At 42.8% G+C, this 23,719-nt stretch overlaps 1 protein-coding gene across 2 annotated transcripts in view; it reads right to left on the reverse strand.

Moving 5' to 3' along the window:
- Nucleotides 1-662: 662 nt before the first annotated feature.
- The window catches only part of nek7 (NIMA-related kinase 7), a 146,730-nt gene continuing 123,673 nt past the window's right edge, over nucleotides 663-23,719 (reverse strand). For both annotated transcript variants that reach the window (XM_024421572.2, XM_024421564.2), the window contains exons 8-10: nucleotides 23,392-23,486; nucleotides 6,007-6,120; nucleotides 663-951 (exon numbers count right to left, since the gene is read on the reverse strand). In XM_024421572.2, coding sequence (XP_024277340.1) covers nucleotides 838-951; nucleotides 6,007-6,120; nucleotides 23,392-23,486 — 323 coding nt within the window. In that variant the 3' untranslated portion in view covers nucleotides 663-837. The remainder of the gene's footprint in view (nucleotides 952-6,006; nucleotides 6,121-23,391; nucleotides 23,487-23,719) is intronic.

Here is a 23,719-nt window from a genome sequence, read left to right on the forward strand (position 1 = left end):
GGACAATGACCCCAAGCATACTTTCAAAGTCGTGGCAAAATAGCGTAAGGACAACAACGTCAAGGTATTGGAGTGGCCATCACAAAGCCCTGACCTCAATCCCATAGAAAATTTGTGGGCAGAACTGAAAAAGCGTGTGTGAGCAAGGAGGCCTACAAACCCCACTCAGTTACACCAGCTCTGTCAGAAGGAATGAGCCAAAATTTACCCAACTTATTTTGGGAAGCTTGTGGAAGGCTACCCAAAACGTTTGACCCAAGTTAAACAATTTAAAAGGCAATGCTACCAAATACTAATTGAGTGTATGTAAACGTCTGACCCACTGGGAATGTGATGAAAGAAATGAAAGCTGAAATAAATAATTCTCTCAACTATTATTCTGACATTTCACATTGTTAAAATAAAGTGGTGATCCTAACTGACCTAAGACAGGGAATTTTTACTCTGATTAAATGTCAGGAATTGTGAAAAACGGAGTTTAAATGTACTTGGATAAGGTGTATGTAAACTTCCGACTTCAACTGTATGTCATTATGGGGTATTGTGTGTAGATGGATGAGGGGAAAAAACATTTAATCCATTTTAGAATAAGGCTGTAAAGTAGCAAAGTGTGGAAAAAGTGAAGGGGTCTGAATACTTTACGAATGCACTGTAAATAACCCCCTTCTCTTAAACAAAACACCTACATTACATAACTTTTTTTTTTCAGAACTTCTCAATACATGATTGTGTGAAAGACAAGATTGGTGTCTGCCTGTCCTTATGTGGAAGCGAGGGATGAAAGGAGGAGGGAAGAGAGGAAGAGATGCGGGTTGTATTGTATCCTCAGGTGTAGACTTAGCTGCCCTGCTGCGTCTGGCCGTGCATGTGTTTGGCGACGTCATACACATACATGATGTCCGGCCTCTTCTCTGGGTCGGGGTTAATACACATATCTACCACCTTCCTCAGCTAGATGGAGAGAGGAAGAAGAGGGAGAGAGGAGTGGAAAGAGAGGGGTGGGCAGAGAGAGGGAGCGAGAGAGAGAGATGGAGACAGAAAACAGAGAGAGGAAGACAGAGATATCAGCTATTAGACAGTATACTGAGAGACAGCACAAAGTGAGCCGCCTGTCTCGTGTTAAAAGAACATTCCAGACAAATGAACAAATCTAATGACAGAAACACAAATCTCTCATTGTCACCCTCTTCCTGTTTTAATAGCAGCTAACAAGCTACAGGTGTGGTAACAAAATACAGCAGGGGGTAAGTATGTTAATTTCCCCACAGCCTTGTGAATCGACTTCCAGCCAACCTGAGAGAGACACACACACACACGGCTTGCACATCGCCAAATCAGGCAGAGACATATGCACGTGTATTACATAAAGACACACACACCGTCTCGGAGACAGCCTTTACATTTGAAGCTGAGCGGAGCCACTGATTGGAGCAGATAGACGGTTCAGAGGTGGAACAGCGACCGCCATCATAAAAAAAAAATAAGGTAAAAAATTAAGATCGAAAGCGCCTATGTAAGGTCACTATGGTAACCGCCTGCCAACTTCCTGGCTGCTGTTGCGTGACACTAGGCCCGGCGAGTCCTCGTCATGCAGAGTACGGTGTGTGTCAAATCAAATGGTATTCGTCACATGAGCCGAAAACAACTGGTGTAGACTTTATAGTGAAATGCTTGCTTACAAGCCCTTCCCAACGATGCAGGGTTTAAAAATAATAATAAAAATAAAAAGTAACACGAGGAATAAAATAAAATACACAAGAATGGAGCTATATACAGAGAGTATCAGTACCAGATCAATGCAGAGGTAAACATGAGGTATATGATATGAGGTAAACATGTACATGAAGATAGGGTAAAGTGACTAGGCATCAGGATAGATAGTAACAATAATAATAATAATAATAATAATAATAATAATAAGAGTAAAATAAAGAACAGATTAGCAACTTAATAAAGAACAGTGTAAAAGTGAGTGTGTGTGCTCACGTGTGTGTCAGGGTGTGTGTGATGCAAATGCAAACAGTCTTAGTCCCACAGAATGGAGAAAGAGTGGGATTAGCAATGAAGAGATTCAGATATGTAAAATACTGATTTGCCTCTTCGCAGCAGAGAAATGGAGGGGGGACGGAGGGATGGTGTCAGGTGGAGGGGGGAGAGAAGGGGGGAGCAAATGGAGGAGACAGTAAATGACACAACAAAGATGAGCAGCTGACAGTTTCCTGCCGATGCTTCAGGAGCATTGTTTATATCCAGACAGTCGCTGCAGGCAACACCCATCCCATCCCTCCATCTCCTTCTCCATATCTCGCTCTTTCCCTTCCTGTCTCTCTCTTTCCTGGATGTGGTGATAGAGGGGTGATATGGGGGCTGGGTGGGGGAAGATGGGTAGCGACTAGCGAGACTCATGCACGCGCACTATAGGCAGAAACTTAAGCCGGAAGTTCCCTTGGTAAGAACTGTTCAATGTTGGTCTGACCAATTAGAATCTATGCTTCAAGATTATTTTGATCACGCGGACTGGGAAATGTTCCGGGTCGCCTCTGGGAATTGTATTGACGTAAACACAGACTCGGTGCCTGGGTTAATCAGGAAATGGATAGAGGATGTTGTTCCTACTGGGATGATTAAAACTTATGCAAACCAAAAAAACATGGATAGGTGGCAGCATTCGTGCAAAACTGAAAGAGCGAACCACCACATTTAACCATGGCAAGGTGACTGGGAACATGGACGTGTACAAACAGACCATCTATGTCCTCCGTAAGGCAATCAATGAGGCAAAACAACAGTACAGGGACAAAGCTGAGCCGCAATTTAACGGCTCCTACACAAGACGCATGTGGAAGTGAGTCCAGAAAAATCACAGACTATAAAGGGAAAGCCGGCCACGTCGTGGACACACCTCCTCGCTCCTGGACAAGCTAAACACCTTTGCCCGCTTTAAGGGGAAAAAACACGGAGCTGGCGACGCGGGCCCCCACCGCTCACGAGGACTGTGTGCCCCCGATCTCCGTGGCCAACGTAAGACATTAAAGCGTGTTCACCTTCCAAGCAGCATCCTCAGAGCATGTGCAGACCTGCTGGCGGGTGTGTTTACAGACATGTTCAATCTCTCCCCATCCCAGTCTGTTGTCCCCACTTGCTTCAAAATGCCCACCTGTACCCAAGAAAGGGAAGGTAACTGAACTTAACAAGGCCACAGTAAGCATGTCGTCCCCCACGAATGATGACAAGTCTCCCAGTCCCGCTGAAAACCATCCCCACAGCATGCTGCTACCACCACCATGCATCACCGTAGGGATGGTGCCATGTTTCCTCCAGGCGTGATGCTTGGCATTCAAGCCAAAAAGTTCAACCTTGGTTTCATCAGACCAGACAATCTTGTTTCTCATGGTCTGAGAGTCTTTAGGTGCCTTTTGGCAAACTCCAAGCGGGCTGTCATGTGCCTTTTACTGAGGAGTGGCTTCCATCTGGCCAATTTACCTATAAAGGCCTGATTGGTGGAGTGCTGCAGAGATGGTTGTCCTTCTGGAAGGTTTTCCCATCTCCACAGAGGAACTCTGGAGCTCTGTCAGAGTGACCATCGGGTTCTTGGTCACCTCCCTGACCAAGGCCCTTCTCCCCCAATTGCTCAGTTTGGCAGGGGTGCACAGTTCTAGGAAGAGTCGTGGTGGATAAAAACTTCTTCCACTTAAGAATGATGGAGGACAGTGTTCTTGGGGATCTTCAATGGTGCAGAAATGTTTTGGTACCCTTCCCCAGATCTACGGACAATCCCTTCGACTGCATGGCTTGGTTTTGCTCTGACATGCACTGTCAACTGTGGGATCTTATATAGACAGCTGTGTGCCTTTCCAAATCATGTCCAATCAATTGAATTTACCACAGGGGGACTCCAATCAATTTGTAGAAACATCTCAAGGATGATCAATGGAAACAGGATGCAACTGAGCTTAATTTCAAGTCTCATAGTAAAGGGTCTGAATACATACTTATGTAAATAAGATGGTCACTCGACCAAAAAATAAATATACATTTATACAATTCCAAAAATGTATTTTGCCTATTGCTTGCCTTCAACATTCAATAAAACAATTGATCTAAATCAACTACATTTCACTAACAAAAAAATACACCTACCCCCTACAAATGTCAATTCATTATAACCCACATATGAATTAACAAGAGACGTGCTGTAGCCTGCACATAGACTACATAAGGTAAAATGTAGGTACAGTACTGCATTGTATATTAAATCACCGCTTCCAGTTGCCCCCTGGCGGTGACTAAATATTTTTCAGATATTCAAATCCTCCTGTTAAAGGATTTTTGCCCTCATGCAATGAAAAGTGTCAAATTAAGATCCAACATCTGTATAGGTGGATCTACAGTGAGGTCTGAAATTCTGTATATGAAAAATGTATATTGTTGGCAAAAATAAAATTGGGGAAATTATATTATTGTTTACGTATACAATTGCTCAGAGAAGTAATATATATTTTCTCAAAAAGATAGGGGTCAAGATTATTGACACCCCTGTTTGGAATACCTTTTAAAACACCACCTTGCGAGGATAATGGCACTGGGCCTTTTTCTAAAATGTTTGATGAGTTGGAGAACACATTGGGAGGGATCTTAGACCATTACTCCTCACAGAATACTTCCAGATTCTTGATATCCTTCATCTGTGCTTATGTACTGCCCTCTTCAATTCAAACCACAGGTTTTTAATGGGGTTCAAGTCCAGAGACTGAGACATGCCATTGCAAAATTTCCCAAAAGCATCTAAAGGCAAAGTTCATTGTTAGAACCTTCGTAGGAGCACAGTTATATCGCCGAGCTGTTCACAAAACCATTGCATTAACGTTGCTCTTGAAAACGCTCGTAATCTAACGCCTGCCTCAGACCACTCGTGGAACAGCTAATTTTGTCGTTAGATGTTTTTTTTGTCCATCAGCATCACTTTATACACAGACAATCTCCACTAAACATAAACCATGTTATTCTATGTCTTTCTGTCCTCACCGATAACCTCAGAACAAAGTTGACTAAAATACAAAGTTGCCAATGTCTCCGCACTTGATACAAACAAGCGACATATAAAAACATACTTCAAATAAAAACTGAGATGACTGCATTAAACTATAAATACAGTAGGCTATAGGCCTATTTTAATAAAATTGAAATACTTTTCATGTTCAGAGTTCTATTTTGCTACTTGTAGGCTACCGTCCGTAATATGTCCCTATATATTTCACGCTGTGCAGCCTAGCATGTGCGCAATGAGGTGCCAAATCTCGATTTAGTGCATGATTCTGGGAAGACATTACAATAAGCCGTCTCAATATTTGCAGCCTTAGGTAATATCTTTCTAGGAGCTGAACTGTCATCAGTATGGTGCAATAATTCTAATGTTAGGGTAAGATTTGAATGGAAAGCAGACCCGAAGGCAGCGTTACCTTTCGACCCTATCAGATTCGACACAAGCCTCAACGACACATTTAGAAAACGATCTCTCTGCGTGATGTTCTGGGAAAGATGCATCGTTAAAAACACTCCTAAGCCTATGTAACTTTCACTATCGGGAATCCGGGCCCTGGAAGGATTCTGTCCGGAAAAATTGTCTAAGATCCCTCCCAATGTGTTCTCCAACTCATTTTAGAAAAAGGCTCAGTGCCATTATCCTCACAAGAATATATATTGTATTGAAAGGTATTGAAAACAGGGGTGTCAATAAATTTGACCCCTTGCTTTTTTGAAGAAAATAACAGTATTACTTGTTCAACAAAATCGTTCTCCGAGCAATTGCATTAGTATAAAATAATATAATTTACACAATGTTGTATACAATATAGGTCAAATACTTGAATTAAACAGTCATTTCTGCTCATCTTTATCAAGGGTGTCAATAATTCCAGACCCCACAGTACGATGAGGTGATTTGGGGGTGAGAGAGAGGGAGAGATGGTAGGGTGAAAGAGGGTAAAGTGGGTGTTGAAGCAGTACCTCTTCAGAGTAGTGGTCGGAAGGGAGCGGAGGGTAGTCACACTGCTCTATCTTCTTACACAGAGAGTACAGGTTCATCTTATCGCCATAGAACGGGCTCTGGAGAGCTGCCATCTGAGGGAGGCAGAGAGAGATCATTTAGTGACACACATGTTCTGCTTCGTGGAAGACAAACAACACACTACTGAAACACTACTACACTATCTGAATGTGGCCTTCTCAATGACCATTGGACTTAAAGGGATACCTCAGGATTTTGGCAATGAGGACCTTTATCTACTTCCCCAGAGTTAGATGAACTTGCGCATGCCATTTTTCATCTCTCTGTTTCCAGTATGAAGACTGTAGCCACAAAGAGGATGAATAGTGGCGGAGAGGGGAAGGAAGCTATAGGGAGGGTGGAGAAAGGGGGAGGCAGGGAAGAGCTAGGAGATGGGAGGCAGACATCAGCAGTAGTAGCCATTGAGACTGGTGTCACTTTTCTTCCAGATGTTACGCTCTCTCTCCCCCTGTCCTCTCTCTTCCTCACACCAGCTTTATAATTTACCACCGCTTAATCAAGCAACTGGAAAATTGCCCAGCAACGAGGGGAGGATAGAAAACGAGACACATTGCTTCCATTGAAGCCGTTACTATACCCCTCTCTCTATCCCTTGGCCGGTCCCTCCATCTCAGAGTGCCAACAGGAGGAGATAAAATAGAGATCAAGGAGCCCAATGAGTGGTGGATATTGTTAAGACAGCCTCTGTCACATCGGCCAATGAGAAATAAGGATGATTGTGCTAGAATCTCAGCAGGAAGTCTCTCCCCTGGACATTCCCCCCGCTGCACCATCACTTACCCACACTAGCACAGTGTGTGGGGCAGGGGATATGTAGGGTTACTGCATGTATTCCAAGAGAGAGAGAGAGAGAGAGAGAGAGAGAGAGAGAGAGAGAGAGAGAGAGAGCGAGCTAATGAGAGAGAGGAGAAAGACAGAGAAGAGAGAAAAACAGAGAAAGGAGGGGGAGGCAGGCAGCAGCTGTAGCCAGTAAAGGGTTAAACAAGGACCATGGTATTTTCCTGAATCTTCTTCTTTGACAGATGAAAAATGTCAACTGTCCTGTTTGTATTTGGGAATTTTTGCACTATTCATCTGGTTCATTAATGTCTGCTACTCCTGGCCCCTGACAGCTGCCGGCCCTGCACACACACGAACACACAGGCTCATTTCAGGTTGGGCGAAATGATTGACTCGCTCTATGACCTCCGGGGGCCTGTGTGTGTGTGTGTGTGTGTATGTGTGTGAAGGAAGGAGGGGGGGGGGTCAGCTCATTGGTATTCCAGGGTCGTCTTCCTCACACGCACGCCTGCTGTCTGTCTGTCTAAGGGGCTGCTAGTGGCACGCACACATACACACACAAACACCTCAATTTCTCTCTAGCTGGTTCTTTGCCTCCTCCTCTACCCTCTAGCTGTCCAGTGTATGTGTGTTCGTGTGTGTCCTCTATAGTTCAGCTTGTGTGTAAGCATGAGGCCCTAGCCGTGTTAAAGAGAATGTATAAAGAGGTCTAGCTTCTCTTAATGAATATTGATCCCTCTGCATTAATCCCTCTCTATTATCTATCTAGCTCTCCCCCTCTCCCTCCTGACTCAACTGTTGTAAAGAACTACATTTCAGATGCAATCACTTTTTCTTTCTTTCATTCCGTAGTCATAGAACATGACAAATTATGTGGGAAAACAGAACATTTATGTCTGTTAATCTGCTGTATTAACGTACTGTATAAATTATTGCAGGCCTAGCTGAGAGAGGGAAAGGGAGATAATGTAAGTGTGGACGAGCACACAAATTAATTCACGAAGCAATGACATTAAACTCTGACAGTAGGGAGAGGAGTGGGGAGAGCAGGAACAAAAGTAAAGCTCAGTGGATAACTAACACTGGAATACTATATGAAGCCTTTCAAATCAAATCAAATTTATTTATATAGCCCTTCGTACATCAGCTGATATCTCAAAGTGCTGTACAGAAACCCAGCCTAAAACCCCAAACAGCAAGCAATGCAGGTGTAGAAGCACGGTCGCTAGGAAAAACTCCCTAGGAAGGCCAAAACCTAGGAAGAAACATAGAGAGGAACTAGGCTATATGGGGTGGCCAGTCCTCTTCTTCTGGCTGTGCCGGGTGGAGATTATAACAGAACATGGCCAAGATGTTCAAATGTTCATAAATGACCAGCATGGTCCAATAATAATAAGGCAGAACAGTTGAAACTGGAGCAGCAGCACGGCCGGGTGGACTGGGGACAGCAAGGAGTCATCATGTCAGGTAGTCCTGAGGCATGGTCCTAGGGCTCAGGTCCTCCGAGAGAGAGAGAAAGAAAGAATTAGAGAGAGAGAGCACACTTAAATTCACACAGGACACCGAATAGGACAGGAGAAGTACTCCAGATATAACAAACTGACCCTAGCCCCCCGACACATAAACTACTGCAGCATAAATACTGGAGGCTGAGACAAGAGGGGTCAGGAGACACTGTAGCCCCATCCGAGGACACCCCCGGACAGGGCCAAACAGGAAGGATATAATCCCACCCACTTTGCCAAAGCACAGCCCCCACACCACTAGAGGGATATCTTCAACCACCAACTTACCATCCTGAGACAAGGCTGAGTATAGCCCACAAAGATCTCCGCCACGGCACAACCCAAGGGGGGGGCACCAACCCAGACAGGATGACCACATCAGTGACTCAACCCACTCAGGTGACGCACCCCTCCCAGGGCCAGTATGAGAGAGCCCCAGTAAGCCAGTGACTCAACCCCTGTAATAGGGTTAGAGGCAGAGAATCCCAGTGGAAAGAGGGGAACCGGCCAGGCAGAGACAGCAAGGGCGGTTCGTTGCTCCAGAGCCTTTCCGTTAACCTTCCCACTCCTGGGCCAGACTACACTCAATCATATGACCCACTGAAGAGATGAGTCTTCAGTAAAGACTTAAAGGTTGAGACCGAGTTTGCGTCTCTGACATGGGTAGGCAGACCGTTCCATAAAAATGGAGCTCTATAGGAGAAAGCCCTGCCTCCAGCTGTTTGCTTAGAAATTCTAGGGACAATTAGGAGGCCTGCGTCTTGTGACTGTAGCATACGTGTAGGTATGTACGGCAGGACCAAATCAGAGAGATAGGTAGGAGCAAGCCCATGTAATGCTTTGTAGGTTAGCAGTAAAACCTTGAAATCAGCCCTTGCTTTGACAGGAAGCCAATGTAGGGAGGCTAGCACTGGAGTAATATGATCAAATTTTGGGGTTCTAGTCAGGATTCTAGCAGCCGTATTTAGCACTAACTGAAGTTTATTTAGTGCTTTATCTGGGTAGCCGGAAAGTACAGCATTGCAGTAGTCTAACCGAGAAGTGACAAAGGCATGGATACATTTTTCTGCATCATTTTTGGACAGAAAGTTTCTGATTTTTGCAAAGTTACGTAGATGGAAAAAAGCTGTCCTTGAAATGGTCTTGATATGTTCTTCAAAAGAGAGATCAGGGTCCAGAGTAATGCCGAGGTCCTTCACAGTTTTATTTGAGACGACTGTACAACCATTAAGATTAATTGTCAGATTCAACAGAAGATCTCTTTGTTTCTTGGGACCTAGAACAAGCATCTCTGTTTTGTCCAAGTTTAAAAGTAGAAAGTTTGCAGTCATCCACTTCCTTTTGTCTGAAACACATGCTTCTAGCGAGGGCAATTTTGGGGCTTCACCATGTTTCATTGAAATGTACAGCTGTGTGTCATCCGCATAGTAGTGAAAGTTAACATTATGTTTTCGAATGACATCCCCAAGAGGTAAAATATATAGTGAAAACAATAGTGATCCTAAAACAGAACCTTGAGGAACACCGACATTTACAGTTGATTTGTCAGAGGACAAACCATTCACAGAGACAAACTGATATCTTTGACAGATAAGATCTAAACCAGGCAAGAACTTGTCCTTGTAGACCAATTTGGGTTTCCAATCTCTCCAAAAGAATGTGGTGATCGATGGTATCAAAAGCAGCACTAAGGTCTAGGAGCACGAGGACAGATGCAGAGCCTCGGTCTGATGCCATTAAAAGGTAATTTAGCCCTTCACAAGTGCAGTCTAAGTGCTATGATGGGGTATAAAACCAGACTGAAGCATTTCGTATACATCGTTTGTCTTCAGGAAGGCAGTGAGTTGCTGCGCAACAGCCTTTTCTAAAATTTTTGAGAGAAATGGAAGATTCGATATAGGCCAATAGTTTTTTATATTTTCTGGGTCAAGGTTTGGCTTTTTCAAGAGAGGCTTTATTACTGCCACTTAGTGAGTTTGGTACACATCCGGTGGATAGAGAGCCGTTTATTATGTTCAACATAGGAGGGCCAAGCACAGGAAGCAGCTCTTTCAGTAGTTTAGTTGGAATAGGTTCCAGTATGCAGCTTGAAGGTTTAGAGGCCATGATTATTTTCATCATTGTGTCAAGAGATATAGTACTAAAACACTTGAGCATCTCTCTTGATCCTAGGTCCTGGCAGAGTTGTGCAGACTCAGGACAACTGAGCTTTAAAGGAATATGCAGATTTAAAGAGGAAACCATCATTTGCTTTCGAATAATCATGATCTTTTCCTCAAAGAAGTTCATGAATTTATCACTGCTAATGTGAAAGCCATCCTCTCTTGGGGAATGCTGCTTTTTAGTTAGCTTTGCGACAGTATCAAAAAGGAATTTCGGATTGTTCTTATTTTCCTCAATTAAGTTAGAAAAATAGGATGATCGAGCAGCAGTAAGCAGTAATATATGTTAAAAGTTAAAGTGAAATGAAGTTCATGTGAAATGAAACTGTTTACAGCAGACCTACGCGGGTCCTTTTAAGGACTTATAGCTGTTATCTAAAATGAACTTACTATGACTGATATATTAAAATGTTTTATTGAACTAGGCAGGTCAGTTAAGAACAAATTCTTATTTACAATTACGGCCTACCCCGGGCCAAACCCGGACAATGCTGGGCCAATTGTGCGCCGCCCTATGGGACTCACCAATCATGGCCGGAATCAGGGACTGTAATGACGCCTCTTGAACTGAGATGCAGTGCCTTAGATCGCTCTGCCACTCAGGAGACAGATGTATAGATACAACAAGGTCACAGAAGATCTCTTAACTTCTTTGGGGTAGGTGAAGTATTTTCACACCCGGATGAAAAGCGTGACCAGAGTAAACTGCATGCTACTCAGGCCCAGATGCTAGGATATGCATATTAGATTTGGATAGAAAACACTCTGAAGTTTCTAAAACTATTTGAATGATCTCTGTGAGTATAACAGAACTCATATGGCAGGCAAAAATCTGAGAAAAATCCAACCAAGAAGTGGGAAATCTGAGGTTTGTAGGTTTTCAAGTCTTAGCCTATCCATATTATCATATTGCACTTCCTAAGGCTTCCACTAGATGTCAACAGTCTTTAGAGCCTTGTTTCAGGCTTCTACTGTGAAGTGGGAGAGAATGAGAGCTGATTGAGTCATGGGTCTGCCAGAAGGCCATATGCTCAGTCAGGCGCGCGCCCGTGAGAGTTAGCTCCGTTCCCTTTCATTTCTAAAGACAAAGGAATTCTCCGGTTGAAACATTGAAGATTTATGATAAAAACATCCTAAAGATTGATTATATACATCGTTTGACATGTTTCTACGAACTGTAATATAACATTTTTGACTTTGACTGGACCTAGTGCCTGCGCATTTGGATTACTGTACTAAATGCGCGAACAAAAAGGAGGTATTTGGACATAAATGATGGTCTTTATCGAACAAAACTAACATTTATTGTAGAACTGGGATTCCTGGGAGTGCATTCTGGTGAAGATCAAAGGTAAGTGAATATTTATAATGCTATTTCTGACTTTCATTGACTCCATAACATGGTGGGTATCTATATTGCTTGTTTTGGTCTGAGCGCTGTACTCAGATTATTCCATGTTGTGCTTTTTCCGTAAAGGTTTTTTTTAAATCTGACACAGCGGTTGCATTAAGGAGAAGTATATCTTTAATTCCATGCATAACACTTGTATTTTCATCAACATTTATGATGAGTATTTCTGTAAATTGCTCTCTGCACTTTCACCGGATGTTTTGGAGGCAAAACATAACGTGCCAATGTATACAGAGATTTTTGGATGTAAATATGAAATTTATCGAACAAAACATAAATGTATTGTGTAACATGAAGTCCTATGAGTGCCATCTGATGAAGATCAAAGGTTAGTGATTCATTTTCTCTATTTCTACTTTTTGTGACTCCTCTCTGACTGGAAAAATGGCTGTGTATTTTTGTGACTAGGTACTGACCTAACATAATCGCATGGTATGCTTTTGTCGTAAAGTCTTTTTGAAATCTGACACTGTGGTGGGATTAACAACAAGTGTATCTTTAAAATGGTGTATAATACATGTATGGTTGAGGAATTTTAAATATGAGATTTCTGTTGTTTGAATTTGGCGCCCTGCACTTTCACTGGATGTTGGTCAGGTGGGACATTAGCGTCCCACATACCCTAGAGAGGTTAACAATCTTTAGCATGTTCTCATCTTGTATTTGTCCCATTTAAAAGGTCAAACACACAGTGGCATAAAGCTATATGGGGAGGGAAGTGAGAGGAGAGTGGTTTCAAACAGAAACATGTGGTCCAACAGAGAGAGACATCGAGACTTAAACTGGTGTGTTCATGTTGACGGCAAAACTTTAAAACCTCTTAAGGATTAGCCCCTTTTCCCCCCAATTTTCAACCTAAAATGACATACCCAAATCTAACTGCCTGTAGCTCAGGACCTGAAGCAAGAATATGCATATTTGTGATACCATTTGAAAGGAAAAACTTTGAAGTTTGTGGAAACGTTAAATTAAATGTAGGAGAGCATAACACATTAGATCTGGTAAGATATAATAAAGAAAAAAACATGCGTTTAAAAAAAAATGTTGGTTCCATCATCTTTGAAATGCAAGACAAAGACCATTATATCACTTAGGAGTCTAGGCGCAATTTAGATTATGGCCACTAGATGGCAGCAGTGTATGTGTAAACCATTAGACTGATCCAATGAACATTTGCATTACTGTTCAAAATGTTGTATCAAGTCTGCCCAAATGTATCGAATTGGTCAACTGATACATTTTTATACTACAGAGAACATACAGAAATGATATGGTAATAAAAAAATTAAGTTTACACACTCCCAGGAATGCCATAAACGATGGCTAATTAGCTTCCCTACAGAAAACACACCTTCACACATCTAAATGGGGTGGGGGGGTTCAAACTGTAGAACCCAGTTCATACATTTTAATATAAAATTATATTTTATCAAACAAAACTATGCTGCATTGTATCTCTGCGACCCTCAGGATGACATATCAGAGCAAGATTACTGAATGTGAGTACATTATTTACCTTGAGAAGTAAATAACCAGTTGCCATGATAAAAGTTCTGTTGTTGTGCACTCTCCTCAAACCATAGCATGTTATTTTTTTCACTGTAATAGCTACTGTAAATTGGACAGTGTGGTTAGATTAACAAGAATGTAAGCGTTCTGCCCATATAAAACATGTCTATGTCCAAGGAAATGTTCTTGTTACTTACAAAGTCATGCTAATCACATTAGCGCACATTAGAGACGACCAAGAGTTAGGGATGGGAGAGTTGGAGAGTAACAGGGAGGGGAGGACAGAGGAAACTTTTTCTTGTGTGTGAGCCGAAAATGCTAACTTGAGGTCAAATCAAATGTTATTTGACATGACCGAATACAACAGGTGTTGACCTTTCAGTGAAATGCTTACTTTACAAGCCCTTAACTTCTTGGATATAGGGGGCGCTCTTTTAATTTATGGATAAAAAACATGCCCGTTTTAAGCGCAATATTTTGTCACGAAAAGATGCTTGACTATGCATATAATTGACAGCTTTGGAAAGAAAACACTCCAATGTTTCCAAAACTGCAAAGATATTATCTGTGAGTGCCACAGAACTCATGCTACAGGAGAAACCAAGATGAAACTTCAAACAGGAAATGAGCAGAATTTTTGAGGCTCTGTTTTCCATTGTCTCCTTATATGGCTGTGAGAGCGCCAGGAATGAGCCTGCCCTTTCTGTCGTTTCCCCAAGTTGTCTGCAACATTGTGACGTATTTGTAGGCATATCATTGGAAGATTGGCCATAAGAGACTACATTTACCAGGGGTCCGCCCGGTGTCCTTTGTCTAAATTGGTGCGTAATCTTCAACTGGAGGCATTTTCCCATGAGATTCAGAAGAGAACGCACGATATATCATCGAAGAGATATGTGAAAAACACCTTGAGGATTGATTCTAAACAACGTTTACCATGTTTCAGTCGATATTATGGAGTTAATTTGGAAAAAAGTTTGGCGTTTTGATGACTGAATTTTCGGGGTTTTTTGGTAGCCAAACGTGACGCACCAAACTGAGCGATTTCTCCTATACAAATAATCTTTCAGGAAAATCTGAACATTTGCTATCTAAACTGAGTCTCCTCATTGAAAACATCCGAAGTTCTTCAAAGGTAAATGATTTTATTTGAATGATTTTCTGTTTTTTGTGAAAATGTTGCCTGCTGATGCTAACACTAAATGCTACGCTAGCTATCAATACTGTTACACAAATGCTTGTTTTACTATGGTTGAGAAGCATATTTTGAAAATCTGAGATGACAGTGTTGTTAACAAAAGGCTAAGCTTGAGAGCTAGCATATTAATTTAATTTAATTTGCGATTTTCATGAATAGTTAACGTTGTGTTATGCTAATGAGCTGCGGGGATAATTACACTCCTGGATACAGGTTTTTTTCGTAGCTAAACGTGATGAACAAAACAGAGCGATTTGTCCTAAACAAATAATATTTTTGGAAAAACTGAACATTTGCTATCTAACTGAGAGTCTCCTCATTGAAAACATCTGAAGTTCTTCAAAGGTAAATGATTTTATTTGAATGATTTTCTGGTTTTTGTGAAAATGTTGCCTGCTGATGCTAACGCTAAATGCTACGCTAGCTATCAATACTCTTACACAAATGCTTGTTTTGCTATGGTTGAGAAGCATATTTTGAAAATCTGAGATGACAGTGTTGTTAACAAAAGGCTAAGCTTGAGAGCTAGCATATTCATTTAATTTCATTTGCGATTTTCATGAATAGTTAACGTTGCGTTATGGTAATGAGCTTGAGGCTGTATTCACGATCCCGGATCCGGGATGGCTAGAATCAAGAGGTTTTAACCAACAACGCAGTCAAGAAAAATAGAAAAAAAATAAAGAAATAAAAGTAACAAATAATTAAAGAGCAGCAGTAATATAACTATTGCGAGGCTATATACAGGGGGTACCGGTACAGAGTCAAGGCAAGGTGCCAGGGCAACGGTTAGTCGAGGTAATATGTACATGTAGGTAGAGTTATTAAAGTGACTATGCATAGATAATAACAGAGAGAGTAGCAGCAGCGTAAAGGAGGAGGGGGAAATGCATATAGTCTGGGTAGCCATTTGATTAGATGTTTAGGAGTCTTATGGCATGGTGTTAGAAGCTGTTTAGAAGCCTCTTGGACCTAGACTTGGCGCTCCAGTACAGCTTGCCATGCGATAGCAGAGAGAACAGTCACAACTAGGGTGGCTGGAGTCTTTGACAATTTTAAGGGCCTTCCTCTGACCTACCCCGCCTGGTACAGAGGTCCTGGATGGCAGGAAGCTTGGCCCCAGTGATGTACTGGGCCATTCGCACTACCCTCTGTAGTGCCTTATGGTCGTAGACCAAGCAGTTGCCATACCAGGCAATGACGCAACCAGCTCTTGATGATGCACCTGTAGAAACTTTTGAGGATCTGAGGACTCATGCCAAATCATTTCAGTCTCCTGAGGGGGAGGCCCAGTTAGTTTGTTGGTGATGTGGACACCAAGGAACTTGAAGCTCTCAACCTGCTCCACTACAGCCCAGTCGATGACAATGGGGGCACGCTCTGTACTCTTTTTCCTGTAGTCCACAATCATCTCCTTTGTCTTGATCACGCCGAGTTAAGTTAGCCTTTAATTAACTAGGCAAGTCAGTTAAGAACAAATTCATATTTACAATGACGGCCTACTGGGGAACAGTGGGTTAACTGCTTGCTCAGGGGTAGAACGACAGATTTTTACCTTGTCAGCTCGGGGTTTTGATACAGCAACCTTTTGGTTAATGGCCCAACGCTCTAACCACTAGGCTACCTGTCGTCCCAATGGAGAGGGGAGAGGTTGTTGTCCTTGCACCACATGGACAGGACTCTGACCTCCTCCCTATAGGCTGTCTCATCGTTGTCGGTGATCAGGCCTACAACTCGTGTCATCAGCAAATGTAATGATGGTGTTGGAGTCGTGCCTGGCTGTGTAGTCATGACTGAGCTGGGAGTACAGTAGGGGACTGAGCACGCACCTCTGAGGGGCCCTCGTGTTGAGGATCAGAGTAGGCGGATGTGTTGTTACCTACCCTTACCACCTGGGGGCGGTCCGTCAGGAAGTCCAAAATCCAGTTGCAGAGGGATGTTTAGTCCCAGGGTCCTTAGCTTTGTGATGAGCTTGGTCAATGAATAGCATTCTCACATAGGTGTTCCTTTTGTCCAGGTGGAAAAGGGCAGTGTGGAGTACAATAATGATTGCATCATCTGTGGAACTGTTAGGGGGTTAAGCAAATTGGAGTGGGTCGAGGGTTTCTGGGATAATGGTGTTGATGTGAGCCATGTCCAGCCATTCAAAGCACTTGGCTATAGACATGAGTGCTATGGGTCGGTAGTCATTTAGGCAGGTTACCTTAGTGTTCTTGGGCATAGGGACTATGGTGGTCTGCTTGAAACATGTTGGTAATACAGACTCAGACAGGGAGAAATTTAAAATGTCAGTGAAGACAGTTGGTTAGCGCATGCTTGGAGTACATGTCCAGGTAATCCGTCTGGCCCTGCGGCCTTTTGAATGTTTACCTGTTTAAAGGTCTTACTCACATTGGCTGCGGAGAGCGTGACCACACAGTCATTCGGAACATCTGATGCCCTCATGCATATAGTTACTTGCCTTAAAGCGAGCATAAAAGTAATTTAGCTCGTCTGGTAGGCTCGTGTCACTGGGCAGCTCTCGGCTGTGCTTCCCTTTGTAGTCTGTAATAGTTTGGAAGCCCTCCCACACCCGACAAGCGTCGGAGCCGGTGTAGTACGATTTGATCTTAGTCCTGTATTGACACTTTGCCTGTTTGATGGTTCATCGGAGGGCATAGTGGGATTTCTTATAAACTTCCAGGTTAGAGTCCCGCTCCTTGAAAGTGACTGATGTAGTGTACTCCTCAATGCCATCGGAAGAATCCCAGAACATATTCGAGTCTGTGCTAGCAAAACAGTCCTGTAGCTTAGTATCTGCTTCATCTGACCAGTTTTTTATTGACTGTGTCACGGTTTCTTCCTGCCTTAATCTCTGTTCTGATGTCTGTTCTGACCGTCTCTTCGGTCAGAAGAGACGGTAGCAGCAACATTATGTACAAAATAAGTTATAAACAATGAGAAAAATATATATATATATAATTAGCACGGTTGGTTAAGAGTAGAGGTCGACCGATTTATCGGAATGGCAAATTAATTATGGCCGATTTCATAACAATCGGAAATCGGTATTTTTGGTTGATTATTATTTTTTATTTTTTTTACACCTTTATTTAATCTTTATTTAACGAGGCAAGTCAGTTAAGAACAAATTCTTATTTTCAATGACGGCCTAGGAACAGTGGGTTAACTGCCTTGTTAAGGGGCAGAAAGACAGATTTTTACCTTTGCAGCTCTGGGATTCAATCTTGCAACCTTACGGTTAACTAGTCCAACGCTCTAACCACCTCCCTCTCATTGCACTCGACGAGGAGTCTGCCTGTTACGCGAATGCAGTAGAAGCCAAGGTAGGTTGCTAGCTAGCATCTTATAAAAAACAATCAATCATAATCACTAGTTAACTACACATGGTTGATGCGAGATAAACTAGTAATATCGTGTCCTGCGTTGCATATAAACGATGAAACGCTGGGGGATGATTTAACAAAAGCGCATTTGCAAAAAAAGCACAATCGTTGGACGACTGTCTAACCATAAACACCAATGCCTTTCTTAAAATCAATACACAGAAGTATATATATTTTTAAACCTGCATATTTAGCTAAAATAAATCCAGGTTAGCAGGCAATATTAACCAGGTGAAATTGTGTCAATTCTCTTGCGTTGTACGTAGAGTCAGGTTATATGCAACAGTTTGGGCAGCCTGGCTCATTGCAAACTAATTTGCCAGAATTTTACGTAATTATGACATAACATTGAAGGTTGTACAATGTAACAGGAATATTTAGACTTAGGGTTGCCACCCTTTAGATAAAATACCGAACGGTTCCGTATTTCACTGAAATAATAAACATTTTGTTTCCTGATTCGACCATATTAATGACCAAAGGCTTGTATTTCTGTGTGTTATGTTATAATCAAGTCTATGATTTGATAGAGAAGGCAGCAGCAGGCTCGTAAGCATTCATTCAAACAGCACTTTCGTACATTTTGCCAGCAGCAAGCACAGCCCTGTTTATGACTTCAAGCCTATCAGCCTAACGGCTGGTGTAACCGATGTGAAATGGCTAGCTAGTTAGCGGGGTGCGCGCTAATAGCTTTTCAAACGTCACTCGCTCTGAGACTTGGAGTAGATATTCCCCTTGCTCTGCAAGGGCCACAGCTTTTGTGGAGCAATGGGTAACGCTGCTTCGAGTGTGGCTGTTGTCGATGTGTTCCTGGTTCGAGCCCAGGTAGGGGCGAGGAGAAGGACAGAAGCTATACTGTTACACTGGCAATACTAAAGTGCCTATAAGAACATCCAATAGTCAAAGGTATATGAAATACAAATGGTAGAGAGAGAAATAGTCCTATAAATACTATATTAACTACAACCTAAAACCTCTTACCTTGGAATATTGAAGTCATGTTAAAAGGAACCACCAACTTTCATATGTTCTCATGTTCTGAGCAAGGAATTCAAACGTTAGCTTTTTTACATGGCACATATTGCACTTTTACTTTCTTCTCCAACACTTTTGTTTTTGCATTATTTAAACCAAATTGAACATGTTTCATTATTTATTTGAGGCTAAATTGATTTTTATTGATGTATTATATTAGTTAAAATAAGTGTTCATTTAGTATTGTTGTAATTGTCATTATTACAAATAAATAAATAAAAATGGCCAATTAATCGGTATCAGCTTTTTTTGGTCCTCCAATAATCGGTATCGAAAAATCATAATTGGTCGACCTCTAGTTAAGAGCCTATTAAACGGCCGCCATCCCCTCCGGCGCCATCTTACAATCGGTAGGTCTGGGCCGGGGAGGGGGTGCAGTGAGACCGCCATATTGACCTACACGTGGCCAAATCAAAAAACTAATTTGATTTGTCACATGCTCCGAATACAACAGGTGTTGACCTTAAAGTGAAATACTTACTTTAAATGTTTTATTGGTCACATACACATGGCTAGCAGATGTTTAAGCTTGTGCTTCTAGTTCCAACAGTGCAGTAATATCTAATAAGTAATCGAACAATTTACCAACAACTACCTAATACACATAAATCTGAAGGGGTGAATGAGAATATGTACATATAAATATATGGATGAGCGATTGCCGAGCGGCATAGGCAAGGAGCAATAGATGCTATAAAATACAGTGTATACATGAGTAATGTAAGATATGTAAACATTTTTAAAGTGCCATTATTTAGAGTGGCATTGTTTAAAGTGACTAGAGATCCATTTACTAAAGTGGCCAGTGATTAGGTCTCAATGTAGGCAGCAGCCTCTCCGAGTTAGTGATTGCTGTTTAACCTCTTGATCCTACTTGAGACGCAGATGTCCCAACTAGAGCTCTGGAAATGCAAATGCGCTACGCTAAACGCTAATAGTATTAGTTAAAACGCAAACGTTCATTAAAATACACATGCTTGGTATTGAATTAAAGCTACACTCGTTGTGAATCCAGGCACCAAGTCAGATTTTTAAAATGCTTTTCGGCGAAAGCATGAGAAGCTATTATCTGATAGCATGTAACACCCCAAAAGACCCGTAGGGGATGTAAACAAAAGAATTAGCATAGTCGGCGCTACACAAACCGCACAATAAAATATAAAACATTCATTACCTTTGACCATCTTCTTTGTTGGCACTCCTTGATGTCCCATAATCAATACTGGGTCTTTTTTTTCGATTAAATCGGTCCATATATAGCCAAGATATCGATCTATGAAGACTGTGTGATAAACGGAAAAAAATAGCGTTTCATAACGTAACGTCATTTTTTTAAAGTTAAAAAGTCGACGATAAACTTTCACAAAACACTTCGAAATACCTTTCTAATGCAACTTTAGGTATTAGTACACGTTAATAAGCGATAAAAATCATCAGGAGGCGATGTAAATTCGATAGCTGGTCGTCTGGAAAAAATGTCCGGAAAAACACCGGGCCAATACATCAAGTTGGTGGTCGGAGGGAATTGGTTCCCTTTGGTCGGTTCTACCAAGAATCAAATCCGAATCAAATGAGAAGACTCTATACATCCTGTGGAAGCTGTAGGTACTGCAACCTCGGCCTCATTTAATACGGTTCACCTTTAACAATGGGTTGAAGTGGCGCATGGATATTTTTTTCCATTTCCAGTGATCAGATTTTCCTGCGCTTTTCGATGAAACAGACGTTCTGTACTAGTCACAGCCGTGATTTAACCAGTTTTAGAAACGTTAGAGTGTTTTCTATACACACATACTAATCATATGCATATACTATATTCCTGGCATGAGTAGCAGGACGCCAAAATGTTGCGCGATTTTTAACAGAATGTTCGAAAAAGTAGGGGGTCGGCTTAAGAGGTTTTTTAAGAGTCTGGTGGCCTTCTTATAGAAGCTGTTTTTCAGTCTCTTGGCCCCAGCTTTGATGCACCTGTACTGACCTCGCATTCTGGATGGTAGCGGTGTGAACAGGCAGTGGCTCGGGTGGTTGATGTCCTTGATGATCTTTGTGGCCTTCCTGTGACATCAGGTGCTGTAGGTGTCATGGAGGTTAGGTAGTTTGCCCCCAGTGATGCGTTGTGCAGACCACACCACCCTCTGGAGAGCCTTGCGGTTGAGGGAGGTGCAGTTGCCGTACCAGGCTGTTGAACAGCCCGACAGGATACTCTCAATTATGCACCTGTAAAATTGTCAGGGTTTTGGGTGACAAGCCAAATTTCTTCAGCCTCTTGAGGTTGCGCCTTCTTCACCACACTGTCTGTGTGGGTGGACCATTTCAGTTTGTCCATGATGTGTACGCAGAGGATCTTAAAACTTTCCACCTTCTCCACTGCTGTCCCGTCGATGTGGATAGGGGGGTGCTCCCTCTGCTATTTCCTGAAGTCCACGATCATCTCGTTTGTTTTGTTGAAGTTGAGTGAGAGGCTGTTTTGCTGACACCACACTACAAGTGCCTCACCTCCTCCCTATAAGCTGTCTCGTCGTTGTTGGTAATCAAGCCTACTACTGTTGTGTCATCTGCAAACTTGACGATTGAGTTGGAGGCGTGCATGGCCACGCAGTCGTCGGTGAACAGGGAGTACAGGAGGGGGTTGAACACAACACTGGGTCCCACAAGGGTGTGAGGGTGAGCGAACTGGAGATGTTGTTTCCTACCTTCACCACCTGGAGGCGGCCCGTCCGAAAGTCCAGGACCCAATTGCACAGGGCGGTGTTGAGACCCAGGGCTTCCAGCTTGATGAGCTTGGAGGGTACTATGGTGTTGAATTCTGAGCTCTAGTTAATGAACAGCATTCTTATAGAGCATTGGGCAGTGTGCAGTGTGATGGTGATTGCATCGTCTGTGGATATGTTGGGGCGGTATGCAAACTGAAGTGGGTCTAGGGTGGCCGGTAACGTGGAAGTGAGATGATCCTTGACTAGTTTCTCAAAACACTTCATGATGACAGAAGTGAGTGCTACAGGGCGGTAGTCATTTAGTTCAGTTATCTTTGCCTTCTTGGGTACAGGAACAACGGTGGCCATCTTGAAGCATGTGGGGACTTGGATAGGGAGCGATTGAATATGTCCGTAAACACACCAGCCAGCTGGTCTGCGCATGCTCAGAGGACGCCGTCTGGGCCAGCAGCCTTGCAAGGGTTAATACGTTTAAATGTTTTACTCACGTTGGCACGGAAAAGGGGCGCAGTCCTTGTTTGTGGGCTGCGACGTTGGCACGGTATTATCCTCAAAGTGGGCAAAGAAGGTGTTTAGTTTGTCTTGTGTACTCCTCAATGCCATCAGAAGAACCCCGGAACATATTCCAGTCTGTGCTAGCAAAACAGTCCTGTAGTTTAGCATCTGCTTCATCTGACCACTTTTTTTATTGACCGAATCACTGGTGCTCACTGCTTTAATTTTTGCTTGTAAGCCGGAATTAGGGGGATAGAATTATGGTCAGATCTGACAAATGGAGGGCGAGGGAGAGCTTTGTACGCATCTCTGTGTTTGGAGTAAAGGGTTCTGAGTGCGGTCTTAGTGCCAGCATCGGCCTGTCGTGGCATGTAGACAGCTACGAAAAATACAGATGAAAACTCTTGGTAGATGGTGTGGTCTACAGCTTATAATGAGATACTGTACATCAGGTGGCGCTCCTAGTGGCTAGTTGGTTAAGGGCCAATAAAATGGCTGCCATCTCTCAGGCGCCATCATCAATCTCCAACCTGCTGTTGTCTTTTCCCTCCTGGTCACCAAGGGAGACCACCCCGGCAACTAGGCATCGTCCCGTTACCACAATGCCGGAGGTGGGCAAGGTCAGGTGAATATAATGGGGTGACCTCATCACAAACAAACATGCATGCACATGTGGACACGCACACACACGATCCTCAATCAAACAGTATAGGAGATGCAGACAGAGACAATGGCCAGGTATTGTCTGTCTTTCACCCATCTAGAACCCCAAGCATAACACTGAAACATGTATGTTCTCTCGCACGCACGCACACACGTTTGACCCTCAGACATTCAAGAACCTTACATCCAACACACACACACACACCTGTAAGACCTGTCCCCCTCGCTCTCCCCCTCTCATGTGGTCTGTAAGGTGGAAAGGGTTCTGAGAGGGTCATTTTACTAGTCAGTATCAGTGCTCAGCACAACCACCCAGTTGATCTGCACCACATGGACATGTCACTGTGAATTCCCTGCTAGCTTCAAACACACAACAGCTCTCATATCCACCTTTATCCCAGTAATGTGTGTGGGTATGGGTTTCTGTGTACATTATGCCACAGTACAGTATATGTGTATACGTTACCTCATAGAGCAGGCAGCCTAGAGACCAGATGTCAGATTTGAAGTTGTATCCGTTTTCATGTATTCTCTCTGGAGACATGTAGTACGGGGTCCCCACTGGAACAGACAGACAGGGAGAGAGAGAGCGAGACATTAGCCTGTTGCCTCTCCAACCTAGCCATTCCAGCACACCACATATGTCCCAACACACACAACCTCAGAGAGAGAGTGAGAAGGGCAGAAAAAGAGATCCAAGAGATCTCACAAACACACACATGCATGCGAACTGCTAGTCCACTACATCACAGCTCTGGTTCAGCTCTCGTTAACATACCTCATCATGATCAGAA

This window comes from Oncorhynchus tshawytscha, linkage group LG01, assembly GCF_018296145.1.
Source record: "Oncorhynchus tshawytscha isolate Ot180627B linkage group LG01, Otsh_v2.0, whole genome shotgun sequence".
Taxonomy (NCBI): Eukaryota; Metazoa; Chordata; class Actinopteri; order Salmoniformes; family Salmonidae; genus Oncorhynchus; species Oncorhynchus tshawytscha.